At 47.8% G+C, this 15,332-nt stretch overlaps 1 protein-coding gene and 1 long non-coding RNA gene across 3 annotated transcripts; both read left to right on the top strand.

The window, feature by feature from the left end:
* The first annotated feature begins 4,201 nt into the window (after positions 1–4,201).
* On the top strand, positions 4,202–12,367 carry LOC132808155 (uncharacterized). Of its 2 annotated transcripts, none has more exons than XR_009642043.1 (3): positions 4,202–4,286; positions 10,105–10,262; positions 12,318–12,367. It is a non-coding gene; the product is annotated as an uncharacterized LOC132808155 (long non-coding RNA). The 2 variants fall into 2 exon arrangements; XR_009642042.1 differs by lacking the exon at positions 4,202–4,286 and adding an exon at positions 8,969–9,047.
* Positions 12,368–12,642: 275 nt separating this feature from the next.
* Positions 12,643–13,539, top strand: LOC132808157 (zinc finger protein 239-like). The gene is made up of 2 exons (XM_060822025.1): positions 12,643–12,679; positions 12,713–13,539. The coding sequence occupies exons 1-2, from the start codon at positions 12,643–12,645 to the stop codon at positions 13,537–13,539; spliced, it is 864 nt and encodes a 287-aa protein (XP_060678008.1).
* Positions 13,540–15,332: the final 1,793 nt, after the last annotated feature.

The following is a 15,332-nucleotide window of genomic DNA, read 5'->3' as shown; positions in this document are numbered from 1 at the left end:
TTACATTTCCTGCGGTTGCAGGGGAAGGTGCCGGGAGTGGAGGTCGGGTTAGTGGGGTGTGTGGACCTGACGAGGGAGTCACGAAGGGAGTGGTCTTTGCGGAACGCTGATAGGGGAGGAGAGGGAAATATATCCCTGGTGGTGGTGTCCGTTTGGAGGTGGCGGAAATGACGGCGGATGATACGTTGTATACGGAGGTTGGTGGGGTGGTAGGTGAGAACCAGTGGGGTTCTGTCTTGGTGGCGGTTGGAGGAGCGGGGCTCGAGGGCGGAGGAGCGGGAAGTGGAGGAGATGCGGTGGAGGGCATCGTCAATCACGTCTGGGGGAATCTGCGGTCCTTGAAGAAGGAGGCCATCTGGGCTGTGCGGTGTTGGAACTGGTCCTTCTGGGAGCAGATGCGGCCGTGACGAAGGAATTGGGAATATGGGATGGAGTTTTTACAGGGGACAGGGTGGGAGGAGCTGTCGTCCAGGTAGCTGTGGGAATCAGTCGGTTTATAGTAGATATCTGTGTTGAGTCGGTCGCCCGAGATAGAAATGGAAAGGTCTAGGAAGGGGAGGGAGGAGTCTGAGATAGTCCAGGTGAATTTGAGGTCGGGATGGAAGGAGTTAGTAAAGTTGATGAACTGTTCAACCTCCTCTTGGGAGCACGAGGCAGCACCGATACAGTCATCGATGTAGCGGAGGAAAAGGTGGGGGTTGGTGCCGGTGTAGTTGCGGAAGATGGACTGTTCCACATATCCTACGAAGAGACAGGCATAGCTGGGGCCCATGCGGGTGCCCATGGCAACTCCTTTAGTTTGGAGGAAGTGAGAGGATTGGAAAGAGAAGTTATTCAGGGTGAGGACCAGTTCAGTCAGTCGAAGGAGGGTGTCAGTGGAAGGGTACTAGTTGGTGCGGCGGGAAAGGAAGAAGTGGAGGGCTTTGAGTCCTTCGTGATGGGGGATGGAGGTGTACAGGGACTGGATGTCCATCGTGAAAATAAGGCGTTGGGGACCGGGGAAGCGAAAATCCTGGAGGAGGTGGAGGGCATGGGTGGTGTCCCGAACGTAGGTGGGGAGTTCTTGGACTAAAGGGGACAGAACCGTGTTGAGCTACGCGGAGATGAGTTCGGTGGGGCAGGAGCAGGTTGAGACAATGGGTCAGCCGGGGCAGTCAGGTTTGTGGATTTTGAGCAGGAGGTAGAAACGGGCGGTGCAGGGTTGTGGGACTATGAGGTTGGAGGCGGTGGATGGGAGATCCCCTGAGGAAATGTAAAACTTGCGCCCACACCTCCTCCCTCACTTCCCTCCAAGGTCCCAAGGGATCCTTCCATATCCGCCACAAGTTCACCCATACCTCCACACACACATCATCTATTGCATCCGCTGCACCCGATGTGGCCTCCTCTATATTGGGGAGACGGGCCGCTTACTTGCGGAACGCTTCAGAGAACACCTCTGGGACGCCCGGACCAACCAACCCAACCACCCCGTGGCTCAACACTTTAACTCTCCCTCCCACTCCACCGAGGACATGCAGGTCCTTGGACTCCTCCACCGGCAGAACATAACAACACGACGGCTGGAGGAGGAGCGCCTCATCTTCCGCCTGGGAACCCTCCAACCACAAGGAATGAACTCAGATTTCTCCAGTTTCCTCTTTTCCCCTCCCCCCACCTTGTCTCAGTCGGTTCCCTCAACTCAGCACCGCCCTCCTAACCTGCAATCTTCTTCCTGACCTCTCCGCCCCCACCCCACTCCGGCCTATCACCCTCACCTTGACCTCCTTCCACCTATCACATCTCCATCGCCCCTCCCCCAAGTCCCTCCTCCCTACCTTTTATCTTAGCCTGCTTGGCACATTCTCCTCATTCCTGATGAAGGGCTTATGCCTGAAACATCGAATTTCCTATTCCTTGGATGCTGCCTAACCTGCTGTGCTTTAACCAGCAACACATTTTCAGCTGGTGACACTCCAGCCCATTTGGGGAATTGAATTTGCTTCCACAGAGTTTCCACGGTGCAGGGGTCATTGCATCTCAGCAGCTTCAACGATCCAAAGAAGGGCTCGTCTACAGTGAGAGCACTAGTCCACATTTCGCTACAGAGTTAAAGTTCTGGGCACAATCAGAACACTCCCACGCAGGCTGCGTGTAATCACGGGGCTTCTCAAGTCACGTTGATGTTTGAAATAATTTCCCCTCCTGGATTCAAACGCTACTGATATTCAGGCCCTGAGTAAATTTCTTGTGCACGCCTGAACAGCAAATCCTCATCTGCTAATACCTTGAGAAAACAGATCATTGCTGTCATTGCAGGGCAGGAAATAGGATAGGAGAATTCTAGTTTGTACCGAACAGCCTTCCCTATCTCCTACCCAAAATCTCTGTCTCCCAATTCCTCCACCTTTCAATGGATTCCAACTCGAATTCATCCTTCCATCCTCCTGTTTTTGCCCAGCTCCCCTCATCAGAAAGCGCTGACTCTCAGTTCAGTTTCTTAGTCTCTTCTTGCTATTCCCAGTATATTGCCCACATCTTTATTTAGTTTTTAAAGCAGAAAGGCAGTGGTTTGCTGATGCCAGGATCTGAGGGTAACTACGCTCACGCTCCAGATTCCCTCTCGCGTCATTCACAACAATCTGCACTGCACATGTGCAAAGAAGGGGATGCTGGGAGTGGGTGGGACGCATTCACCAACTCCCCATTCAATCAAGATCCAAGCATGCCCACAGCGCCCCCTGTCGATTCTCTCTCGCTATCCCTAGCTTCCCCCCTCACACACATGCCACCCTCTGCACCTCCGTCCATTCTATCTCCATAGTCTCTGCCCCCTGTCCAGTCCAGTCTCTCGTCCACCCTCTGCCTTCTTCCAACCAGTCCCTCTCTCCACATTCATTCTCTCTCTCCTCCCACTCTCTGCCCCTCTCCATTCTCTCTCTTCCCCCACCATCTGCTCTCCATCCATTCCCTCTCTCTCCCCCATCCACTCCTAACATTCATTGTTGCTCTCTTTCTCCCCCACCCTCTGCCCCCTTCCATTCTCTCCCCACCCACTGGCCCACGTCCGTTCTCTCTCCCCACACTCTGCAACCCCATTCTCTCTCTCTCTGTCTGACAAATGCTCTGCCCCCCACCCTGTGCACCCCAAGGGTTTCTCTAACTCCAATGCTCTGTCCCCGTGTCCATTTCTCTTGCTCTCTTCCCCCAGCCTCTGTTTCCCATCCAATTTCTCTACCCCCACCTCCACCCTCATCCTTTTTTGTGCCTCGAGCCCTCTTTGATCCCTGTATCAGCCCTTCTAAGGATAGAGAAAGAGCGGATGGTGATGACTCTACCTGGGAGATGGGAGGGGGTGGTATGAGAAATGGCTGATCTTTAACATCGAGAATCGCTAAAATGATATTTTCAAAAACATCAGTAAAGTTTGAAAGCAAATTCATTTTTTTTTAAAAGTGGCAGACGTTTTTCTGAAACTTGCATTGAAATCTGTGCAATTAGGCCACAGTTGAGAACAGGCTGTAAGGATGGAATGGCCAAATCCTCGTCTTGTGAAGTTGGTTCAGGTTAAGTAGAAATAGAGTTATAGAGTTGCAGAGCAGGGAAACAAACCTTTCGGTGCATGCCAACCACATATTCTAAATTAATCTAGTGATCCATTTGCCACCATTTGGCCCATATCTCTTTCAACCCTTCCTATTCATATTCCTATCCAGATGCCTTTTAAATATTGTAGTTGTTCCAGCCTCGACCACTGTCTCTGGCAGCTCATTCCATACATATACCATGAAAATGTTACCAGTTCGGTCCCATTTAAACCTTTCCCCTCTCACCCTAAACCTATGCCCCTCCAGTTTTGGATTTCCTCTCCCCTGGGGAACAGACATTCAAAAGTTGAGCAGCCAGACAAAATGTAAAAGGAATAAACTGTTGAGCCCCAGGAAAACAAAAGAAGTGTGGCTCCAGCCTGTTTCTCTCTCCGATTGGCAGTTGGACCAGCATCTCACCGGGCATACTGCGCATGCTTTTCGATGTCAGGAAGCATTGCGCATGTACGCTGGTGTCAGCAAAATACTGCGCATGCTCTTTGCTGTCAGCGGAAACGGCTCGCAACATTCTTCTGATCGACCAATGGGAAGCGCTGGAGGACCGGAAGGAGTGTGGTCCTCCTGCCATTGAGAGCCTCCCCCCATTGTCTGAATGCGGCACTTGGACCATGAGCTTGTGAAGGTGTTGCTGCTCCTTGCTCTATGAATGAAGATTGAACTTCATCTCAGATTGCAACTTCTTTCCTCTGTCCAACATCTGTGAGTACAACACACTCTTCTCACCCCCTTTTCCATTTTATTTTTTCACTCTGGTGTTCAGTTCTTGACTTGCAGCAAAGTTGGTTCAGGTATGTGTCTTAATTGGCAAACACATGGTAAATGTAGTAACGCAGTGTGAAGTTATAGCCTTTCCTATGAAATAAAAACAGAAAGGAGGTACATTGTTTAAATGGTGATATATTGGGATGTGGAGTAAGTGAGGACTGCAGATACCGGAAATCAGAGTCGCAAATTGTGGCGCTGTAAAAGCACAGCTGGTCAGACAGCATGCGATGTGCAGAACAGTCAACGTTTTGGGCAAAAGCCCTTCATCAGGAATGATGTATGGATGTACAAACGTGCCTCAGCTACCTTCTACTCGGGCTTTCTACTCCAGTCAATGCCTGTTGTCAGATAGGTGCAGCAAGCAATCAGCAAGGCAAGTGGTATTAAGTTCAAAGTGGGTGTGCCTTCCTGTAGTTAGGGAGATATTGAATATACTCAAAGCTGAGTTCATCTGACTTTTAAATCTCAAAAATAGTTATGAGGAAGGCAAGAATGTTTTTTAAAATATTTTTATTAGAAACTTTTTCAAATCTCTCACAACACCTCACAAAAAAGAACAATACCAAAATACAGAAAAATAGCAGTACAACAATGTCATATTATGATACTATTAATAATGAGCTACCTATTATTCTACTAGAACCAACTTAGCTTAAACTAAACTACAATCAAATTGAATAAAAACAAAATTAAACATAATTTAAGTTAATTTGAATTCTATCACATTACTTTTATTCTATTTTACTCACCATACCTCCATTAAGGCTCCAATCCATGGGAGCACCAGTTATTGCACCCGTATTCTTTTCACCCAGCCTTGCCCTCCCAGGGCCCCATGAGCGCCCAGACTGATTCCCACAGCTATACCATAGTCCTAATTAATACTGCTGATCAGTCTGCATCAATATAATTTAGAAAGGGCTGCCACGTCTTGTAAAACTATTGTTTTGTGGTGCACCATATTTGTGAGGTCATCTTGGGGGCGGATGCTCCATCACCAGCATATGCCAGGCCATAAGCCCTGGGGGTTTTTCCAATGTCCAATTCATTATAATGTTCTTCCTTGCACAGTGCGTAAGAATGTTACACAGTCTGTTCCTGTGTTCTCCGAGAGAAGGCAAATTTGGCAACCCCAGAAGAAGAAATACCAGATTCACTTTAACTTCAATCCCCCAGGATGTCCTTCAGCTCCCTTACTATAGCACTCCAGTATCTCTGGATCTTACAACATGACCAATAGCAGTGTGTGAGTGCTTATACTAATGTTACATTTGGGACACCCTGGTGATGAGCCTCTCTTGAACCTAGCTAGCCTCTCTGGCGCCACGTAAGCCCTGTGTAAAATCTTCAATTGCATGCCCTGTGCTTTGTTACATAAATTTTCCTTACATTTTCCCATATATCTTGCCATACTTCTAATGAAATATCCTATCCTAGCTCCCGATTCCACATCCTAGAGAGTCCCTCCACATCCCCTAAGGTATGTCCCTTCTGTAAATGATAAAACGTACTAACTGAAAGAGCGCCTGTACACCAGAGTACTCTTTACTCCACATTTGACCTGTAATGCTGAGCCAGGAGTGAGGTCTTCCTCTGTATATAATCCCTTAGCTGAAAGTACCGGAAAAGGTCCCTATTAGACAATGCATATTTCTGACTTAGTTGGCTAAATGACATTAAGACCTAACTCTCAAATTAATCTTCCCTACAGGAGATTTCCTTATTCTCCCATGACTTAAAGCCGGAGTCCTTTGCCCCAGGTTTAAATTCTTGGGCTGCCACCAGTGGGGTAATCAGCGAGGTCTTCAGCCAAATGCCCTTGTCTTGTCTCATTATCCTCTAGGCTTTCACTGTATTTAAAATGATTGTACTCTTACACTGCTCAGTCTTGGATTTCATCTTATCAATGAATAATAGATTAACTCGGGGACATCCCGACTGCAATGCTTCAACGTCAAGCAAAATCGACCCCAAGTCCCCCTGTGCCCAGTCACCCACATATGCTAAGAAAGCGCTTATTTGATATCTCTTCAAGTCCAAAAGGTCCACTCCTCCTCACCCTGTGAGAGCTGCAATTTGGTAAACTTAATTAGGGGGCGCCTGCGACACCAAATAAAAGAACCTAGCCAACCATTGAGCCTCAGTAATACTCATCTGGGTAGCAACAACAGGAGCATTCTCCTGGGGTACAACAGGCGAGGAAGAACATTCATTTTAATCAGAGCTATTTGGCCTAACCATGATAACGGTAATCCGTCCCACTGCTGCAAATCCTGCTTTATCCTCCCCAGTTATTGTACATAGTAACTTTATACAGCTGGTGGAAGGCAGAGGTAATAAAAATTCTGAAATACAAAATCCCTTTTGACGACCATCTAAACAGGAACTGCATTCCATCCTTCAGATCAGACACCTCCACTAATTCCTCCCCACCTCTCCCACCCCCCCCCCCCCCTCCGCCCAAACCCTTCGGCATGGCTTCTGATTTTGTAAAGTTGACCCTGCAGCCTGAAAAACTTCCAAATAAATTAATTGTTTGAATCAATCGAGAATCAAGATTGGCCAAGAACAAAAGGACGTCATCAGCATATAGGGTAATCTTATGTTTCCCCCATTCCCACTCCTTCAGGATCCACTATTTCAGGATCCCTCCTGATAGCCTCAGCTAACGGCTCAATTGCCAAGGTAAATGGCAGCGGTGAAAGAGGACACCCCTGTCAACTACCTCTCCCACTATTAAAGTTATCTGACTTAGTGCCGTTTGTGATGACTGCTGCCTTAGGATCATTATACAATACCACCACCCATCTGGCAAAGGTTGTCCCCAGACCAAAGCGTTTGAGGATCCCAAACAGGTACAGCCATTCTATCTGGTCAAATGCCTTTTCTCCATCTAAGGAGGCCACCGAACCCAGGATCAACCTTTGCTGGCATTCCTGCACCATGTTCAGTACCCTCCTGATATTGTTGGAGGAGCTATGGCCCTTAACAAAACCCATCTGATCTTCTTTCATAATACAGGACAACACCTTTTCCAACCTCAGGGCCAGCATTTTGGGTAGAATTTTAAAATCTACATTCAACAGTGAAATGGGTCTGTATGAAGCACATTCTTAGTGCTCTTTCCCCTTCTTTAAAATGAGGGAGATATTAGCCTCCCTAAGAGAGGGCGGAAGATAATCCTGTGCATATGAATAGCTGTACATCCCCAGAGGTGGATCCACCAATACATTTATAAATTCCTATAGAATTCACTTGGGAATCCATATGACTGCGATGCTTTGCCACCTTGGAGATGCTTTATTGCATCCTGCACCTCCTCTATCATCATAGGCGTATTCAATAGGGGAACCTGTTCCGCGTTTATACGAGGGAGGTGCAGGATCTCAAAAAAGGCCTGCATTCTCACTGCACTGTGTTCATCTCCCTCTGACCGATATAACTCTGCAAAGTATTCCCTAAATCTAACATTAATCTTCTTTAACTCACGGGTAACTGTGCCAGCCTTCTCTCTAAGATATAATAGACTGGGAAGCATTTTTCTTTCTGGCCAGATATCTACCTGGCTTATCTCCAAATTCAAACAATTTTTGTTGAGCAAAGCAGACCTTTGTTTTTCCCAGTGTGTGCATTCAGTTGGGAGCAGCCAGAGAGCTGCAGCTTCACCAGTGAAGGCTTATTATCATATCCTTCCTCAGCTATCTGCAGACGGGTCTCCAGCATCTGTTGTTGCCCCTTCCTCTGCATCCTTCTAGTTGTTAAAAAAAAAAATCAGGCCTCATAAATATGCCTTCGTGGCCTCCTACAGTATTTCCGGATTACTGGCCGTATCTGAGTTGATATTCCAGAAAGCTCTGAACTCTTGTGATGTACTCAACAAATTTGCTCTCCTTTAACAGAAATGGGTCCATGCACCAGTGCTGTACATCCATTCCACCACTCTTGGTTTTACCGTCTAAATACACTGGCACATGGTCCGAGACAGCTATATTGCCAATTTCACAAGCCAATATTCTGTCCAAACAATCCAATGGCATTAAAAAGTGTCAGTTCCCATGTGGTACTTGTGTGGGTTGGAAGAGAAAGTAAAGTCTCTTCCATTAGGGTGGAGATGCCTCCACACATCCATTAATCCCAACTCCTCGCACATGTCCACCAACTGCTTAGGTTGCGCGGGTGTACCTGCCCGGCCCCTTGGCACCCTGTCTACCTCAGGGTCTATTAGGCGATTAAAATCCTCTCCAATGACCATGCGGCGTACCCCAAGACTCATTAATTTAGCAACTGCATCAATTAGAAATTTAAGAGGGTGCACCGGAGGGACAATACACATTCAGGACACCATACTCTTCATCATGTATTAGAGCTTTAAGAATGACGGACAGTCCATATTCGTCCTTAATTTGCTCAATTTCCTGGAAAGGGAGGTTCCTTCTTACCAGTATAGCCACTCCTCTACACATGGAGCTAAAAGAGGAGAAGAATACCCGATCATAACCTCCTTGCTGCAGTTTCAGATGTTCCTTATCAGTTAAATGTGTCCACCCTTTCCTTCCTGAGGCTTGACAGCACCTTCTTTCTTTTTAATGGGGGAATGGCTCCCTTTTACATTCCAGGTGCACCACCTGAACGAATCACTAGCCATTGCCATCCAGGGATGCCCGTGGTTTCCCAAGAGGAGGAAGCTTATCTGAGGTGCGGTGAGCAACAAAGACATTAACTCTATAAAGTCTAAAAACGGCTCCTATTAAAAACTACTATAAATAAAAATGTAACCACCACATATAACTTGAGCAAACACTCAAATAACGCCCAATTATTGATTAGATTACTTACAGTGTGGAAACAGGCCCTTCAGCCCAACAAGTCCACACCGACCTGCCGAAGCGCAACCCACCCAGGCCCATTCCATTACATTTACCCTTCACCTAACACTACGGGCAATTTAGCATGGCCAATTCACCTAGCCTGCACGTTTTTGGAAGGAAACCGGAGCACCTGGAGGAAACGGGGAGAATGTGCAAACTCCACACAGACAGTCACCTGAGGTGGGAATTGAACCCGGGTGTCTGGCGCTGTGAGGCAGCAGTGCTAACTGCTGTGCCATCATGCTGCCACGGTGGAGATCTCTTCCCCCTCAACCCCCACCATTGCCACCATCCTGGCTCCTTCCCACTGAGGCTGTGCCCCAAACGCCAGGCAATTCACAGATTGAAAAAACATGTTATTTACATTCTGAAGCCCATCTCCCCACACCCCTTTTCCATACATCTTAAACACAGGTATAGCCACCCCCAATCCAAAAACAAAAGGACAGCAGTTTAAAAAAAATGGCTCCAGACAATACCTAACTGACCGATATACTAAATAATTCTGTCAAGGCAGTACGTATAAAGCCGATAACCACAAAAAAAGGGGCAAAAAAGTAGCATTGTCTGGAATGATGTCTCTCCCGCCTTCACCGCGACTCGATTTCTTTATTTCAGAGAATTCGCAAAGTCCTTTTCTGCGGAATCAAAATGATATACCGTCCCTCCGTGAGTGAAACGCAATACGGTCAGGGACCTCAAGGAATATTATATGTTCAGATCCCTTAATTTTCTCTTAACTTCATCAAATGCCCTTTTCTTAATCCAGGCTCCTGAGAAGTCCTGAAAATATATTATTCTGAGCATTTGTACATTAGAGCCTGTGGATCTCTTCCCAGTCTTCTTGCTGTTTCAATCACTAACTGTTTTTCTTTATCATGCAGGAGGCGCACTCGGACCACGCAGGGCTGCGGGTCTGACCCGGACCTGCACATTGTGATCCAGTGTGCCCGCTCCACACTCAACAGGCCCGACTCCAACTCCAGCCCCAGGAATCCAATAAGGTCTTCACCTTCCTCGCGTTCCGGAAGACCCACGAGCTGTAAGATTTTTCTTCTACTTTAGTTTTCCAGGTTGTCCACTTGCTCCTGAAAGGCCCGAACCTGGTCTTCCAGCGTTTGGATCCTTCCTCCTGAGACCTCCGCCACAGTCTCCAATGCCATGGTCCTCTCCTCCACTGCCTATTCTCTTCGGGCCAACACGTGAATTTCCTGTCCATGCTTTTCCAGCGTGGCAGATAGTGGTTCCACCGCTGCTTCAATCTTTTCTCAGAGATTGGCAAACACCGAGAGTAACTGCTGCTGTCCCGTTAAATCCAAAGGGATTGCCCTGGAAGTTTGAGCAATGGCTCCAGGCACCCACGATGTAGTTGGGGAGTGCCCTACCTGCTGCACGCCTTTTGGTCCCTTTCCTTCATTTGCTTTCATTCTGGTCCTAAAGCTGTCAAACCACAATTATAGCAGCTCCAGACGTTCAGTAAGTTTATATTAGCAATTTTTTTCTCCTATGGATGGTTAATGAGGGGGGGGGGGAGGGGTAAAAGTCCACCTTGCCGGGGGTATGGCACAGAGCCCAGCACAGCAGACCACTCAAACCACCGCCATCTCGGATTTCCAAGAAAATGGTTTCAAGACCAGTACAGAACAGCTACAGAGTTATACAGAAGAGAAACAGACCCTTCGGTCCAACTAGTCTATGCTGACCAGGTTCTCAAACCCAACTAGTCCCATCTGCCAGTGATTGGCCCATATCCCTCCAAACCTTTCCTATTCATGTACTTTTCCAAATGTCTTTTAAACATTGTCACTGTACATGCATCCACTACTTCCTCTGGACACCCATTCCACACACAAACCACTCTCTGTGTGAAAAAAATGGAGCTCTTCATGTCTTTTTAAAATCTTTCTCCTCTCCCCTTCAAAATTTGCTCCCTAATCTTGAAAGCCCCACCCTAGGGAAAGGACACCTGCCTTTCACCTCATCTGTACCCCTCATGATATTATAATCCTCTATAAGGTCATCTCTCAATCGCCTCTGCTCCAGTGAAAGAAATCCCAGTCTATCCACCTGGCTGTAGGTATATTCATATTCAGTTATGATGTGTTCGGTGTTGGTGCAGGCTCAAATGGCCACCTCCTGCTCCCAATTCTCTCACTCTGTATCCAGCACAGCATTGGGAGATTGAGAAAGGGGAGGGATAAATATCTTGTTTGTTTTTACTTTCAAAATGCACTTGATTCCCACAAATAAAAGTAACAGGTACAAGTACAGTACATGCAGTATTCTTCATTGCAGCTTCAAGGTTTTGTGTCCTCTTCTTCCACTTTGGCTCCAGCACATTTGGCTTCCTTCCCCACCCCCACCCCTACCCTCCCCATCCCCGCCCTGAGCCGTGAACCTAAGGGGCAATTCATGCAGAAGATGGCGCGTGTAAGGAAATAGCTGTCAGAGGAAGTAGTAAGTGCTGGTATACTAATGACACATTTAAAAGGCATCTGGATAGGTTTATGAATAGGAAGGGTTTAGAGGGATATGGGCCAAATGCTGGCAAATGAGACCAGATTTGGTGAGGATATCTGGTCAGCATAGACAATTTGGACCAAAGGACCTGTTTCTGTTCTGTATATCTAGATAACTCTGGTTTGTTCAGTTTCTCTGTGGTGTCATAGCCTTGGTGTCTCATTCCAAGACTCCCCCACCCCGTGGGGGCAAGTGAACCATTTTGTGTCTGATTGGTTGTCAAGAAGTTGCATTGCAGGTTCATCCTGAATTTACACACTATATTTTTGCTTCCACAACTCAGACCTGCTCACACTCAACAGTATCCCAATGTCGTGGAAGATATTAATTTTCAGGTGGAGGTATCCAAAATTCAGAGAGATGTCAGTCGTGATTGTTTGGCTCTTCTGTCCCTGTCAGATCCTGAATCAGCACTTTCAGGAGAATTAGAATGGAGTGAGAAAAGAGGGAGAGAGTGGGATGGTGCTTTCAGTTTTGTGGAATAACAAATGAAAAGAATGTTCTGCAGAAAGTAGAATTGCTTGTTCTGAACTTCTACCCTGGACTGACAGTGATGACTTTTGTAATCTCTTTTCAGAGTATTTGATCTGAAGGTGAAGTTTCAAAATCAACAGATGAACCATTGACTGTCCTGCTCCTCGGATGCTGCCTGACCCGCAGTTTCCGACTCTGATTCTCCAGCATTTGTGAGTCACTCAATCCATCCGGACTGCAACAATTTTCGACTCTGATCCAATTGGTTCCTGTTTCAGTCCGTTTTCAGCATCAGTGGGACTGGAAGAGAGACCCTACTGTTGCAGCAACACAGAGTGAGGAGCCTGAAACAGTTATCTGGCCTGGAAAGAGGAATTCAAGGCTGGGAGAGGACATACACGCATTTGTGTGCAACTGTAGCTTCGGCCATGGAGAAACCATGGAAGTGTGGCGACTGCGGGAAAGGTTTCCATGTCCCGTCTGCCCTGGAGACACATCGGCGCAGTCACACCAGGGAGAAGCCATTCTCCTGTCCTGAGTGCGGGAAGGCCTTCAGTGATTCCTCTGCCCTGCTGAGGCACCGGCGGGTGCACACAGGGGAGAGGCCCTTCAGCTGCCCTGAGTGCAGGAAGAGCTTCAGCGATTCCTCCGCCCGGCTGCGGCACTTGCGGGTGCACACAGGGGAGAGGCCCTTCAGCTGCTTCAAGTGTGGGAAGACCTTCAACGATTCCTCCGCCCTGATCAGGCACCAGCGGCTGCACACAGGGGAGAGGCCCTTCCGCTGCCCCGATTGTGGGAAGGTGTTCACTCGCTCCTCCCACCTCGTGATTCACCGGCGGGTCCACACCGGTGAGAAGCCCTTCCCCTGCCCCAAGTGTGGGAAGGCCTTCAGCGATTCCTCTGACCTGCTGGCCCACCGGCGGGTCCACACTGGCGAGAGGCCATTCACCTGCTCTGTCTGCGGTAAGTGCTTCACACGCTCTTCCGACCTGCTGAAGTACCAGCATGTCCACACTGGGGAAAGGCCCTTCAGCTGCTCTGAGTGCGGGAAGGGCTTTACTCAGGCCTCCCACCTGCTGACACACTGGTGGGTCCACACTGGGGAGAGGCCGTTCACCTGCCTCGAGTGCGGGAAGGGCTTTGCTGTCTCCTCCAGTCTACTGACGCACCAGCGGGTCCACACTGGGGAGAGGCCGTTTGCCTGCCCTGCGTGTGGGCAGAGGTTCACAATGTCCTGCAGTTTGAACAAGCACCAGCAGAGGCACCAATGCTCCCAACAATCAGATTCTGCCGGTAACGCTGCTGAGGGTCACCCCCAGGACTGAACCTCCTTCCCTTTCTCACAGTGGGGGTAATGGAAGAGTTGGTAGTCTTTTTTGTTTTCTACTGGGGAAGTGGAGGGGGAAGGGGGGCGTGGTGGCTCAGTGGTTCGCACTGCTGCCTCATAGCGCCAGGGACCCAGATGTGATTCTATCCTCAGGGTAACTGTTTGTGTGGAGTTTGCATGTAAGTTCCCCCCCTTGTCTGCGTGGGTTTCCTTTGCGTGTTCCAGTTTCTTCAAAACGTGCACATGTTTTGGGGAATTGGCCAAGCTAAATAGTCCCACAGTGTTCAGGAATGTGTAGATGTGCTGCATTAGTTAGGGGTAAGTGCAGAGTGATAGGGTAGGAGAATGTGTCTGGGTGAGTTATTCTTCAAAGGGTCGGTCTGAACTTGTTGGGCAGAAGGGCCTGTTTCCACACTGTAGTGATTGTATGATTCCATGAACATTTCTTCCAGTGGGCACTGCTGCTCATTGAGCCCAGGACCCGCACGAACCTAAGACCATTGGAGCAGAAGTTAGGATATTTTGACCCATTGAATCTGTTCCACCATTTGTTCGAGACAAAATAAAAAACTGCAGATGCTGGAATCTAAAATAGACAAGCAGGGGCTGGGCACAACAAGGCAGGCAGCACCAGGAGGTGGAGAAGTCAGCATTTCAGGGATTATCCCTCCGGACTGAAGAAGGGTTCTACCCGAAACGTTGACATCTCCATCAGAAATGATTTATCAGGATGATGTTAGAACTAGAGGACATAGGTTTAGAGTGAGAGGGGAAAGATTTAAAAGGGACTGAAAGGGAAAACTTTTCATGCAGAGTGTGGTGCGTGTATGGAATAAGCTGCCAGAGGAAGTGGAGGAGGCTGGTAGAATTACAGAATTTAAAAGACATTTGGTTGGAGACGTGAATAGAAAGGGTTAGAGGGATTTGGGCCAAGTGCTGGTAAATGGGACTAGATTAATTTAGAATATCTGGTCAGCGTGGACGAGTTGGACTGAAGGATCTGTTTCTGCGCTGTACCTCTCTATGACTACCGGTCCTGATGTAAGTTTAGAACTGAGTAACTTTGAATTATTCAATCTTGTTGAATTCACCTCCTGAAAGGTTTCAAACGAACCCCTCCAAGCGATATGATTTAACTACACCAAGTTGGATAAAGTATCCCATCAAGTTCAACATGAATGCACAGTTGAAGAAGTCAGAAGTCACACAATACCAGGTTACAGTCCAACAGGTTTATTTGAAATCCCAAGCTTTAGGAGCATTGCTCCTTCATCGGTGCTGCTCCTTCATCACTTCACCTGATGAAGGAACAGTGCTCCGAAAGCTCCTGAATTCAAATCAATCTACTGGGATTCTCACCTGGTGTTGTGTGACTTCTGACCTGTCCACCCCCTGCACCTCTGCATCAGAGTTGACAAATGAGATCAGATTTTATTCAGCATGATTTAGTGAGATATTCACCTGGATGTCCTTATGCCTGAAACATCGATTCTCCTGCTCCTCGGGTGCTGCCTGACCTGCTGTGCTTTTCCAGCACCATACTCTCAACTCTGATCTCCAGCATTTGCAGTCCTCACTTTTTCCTGGTTCATGTGGAAACTCAACACTGTCAGAGTGACAAAGAGACGCCAGTCATAGAGTACTATAGCACAGAGACAGGCCCTTCAGCCCAAACCGGTCCATGCTGACCAAAATGTTTGTCAACACTAACCTCATTTCCCTGCACTTGGCCCATATCCTTCTCAAGCTTTCCTATCCATGTATTTGTTGAAACACCTTTTCAATGTTGTT

The sequence above is a fragment of the Hemiscyllium ocellatum genome (genome assembly GCF_020745735.1).
Source record: "Hemiscyllium ocellatum isolate sHemOce1 chromosome 27 unlocalized genomic scaffold, sHemOce1.pat.X.cur. SUPER_27_unloc_34, whole genome shotgun sequence".
NCBI lineage: Eukaryota > Metazoa > Chordata > Chondrichthyes > Orectolobiformes > Hemiscylliidae > Hemiscyllium > Hemiscyllium ocellatum.
This window is presented reverse-complemented; position numbering and strand designations above follow the sequence as displayed.

Bases quoted from the DNA above. Each gene is read 5' to 3' on its own strand.
- LOC132808157 (XM_060822025.1), top strand. From the start codon at position 12,643: ATGGAGAAACCATGGAAGTGTGGCGACTGCGGGAAAG. The intron at 12,680-12,712 runs GTTTCCATGTCC...TGGAGACACATC, and splicing joins GTGTGGCGACTGCGGGAAAG to GGCGCAGTCACACCAGGGAG.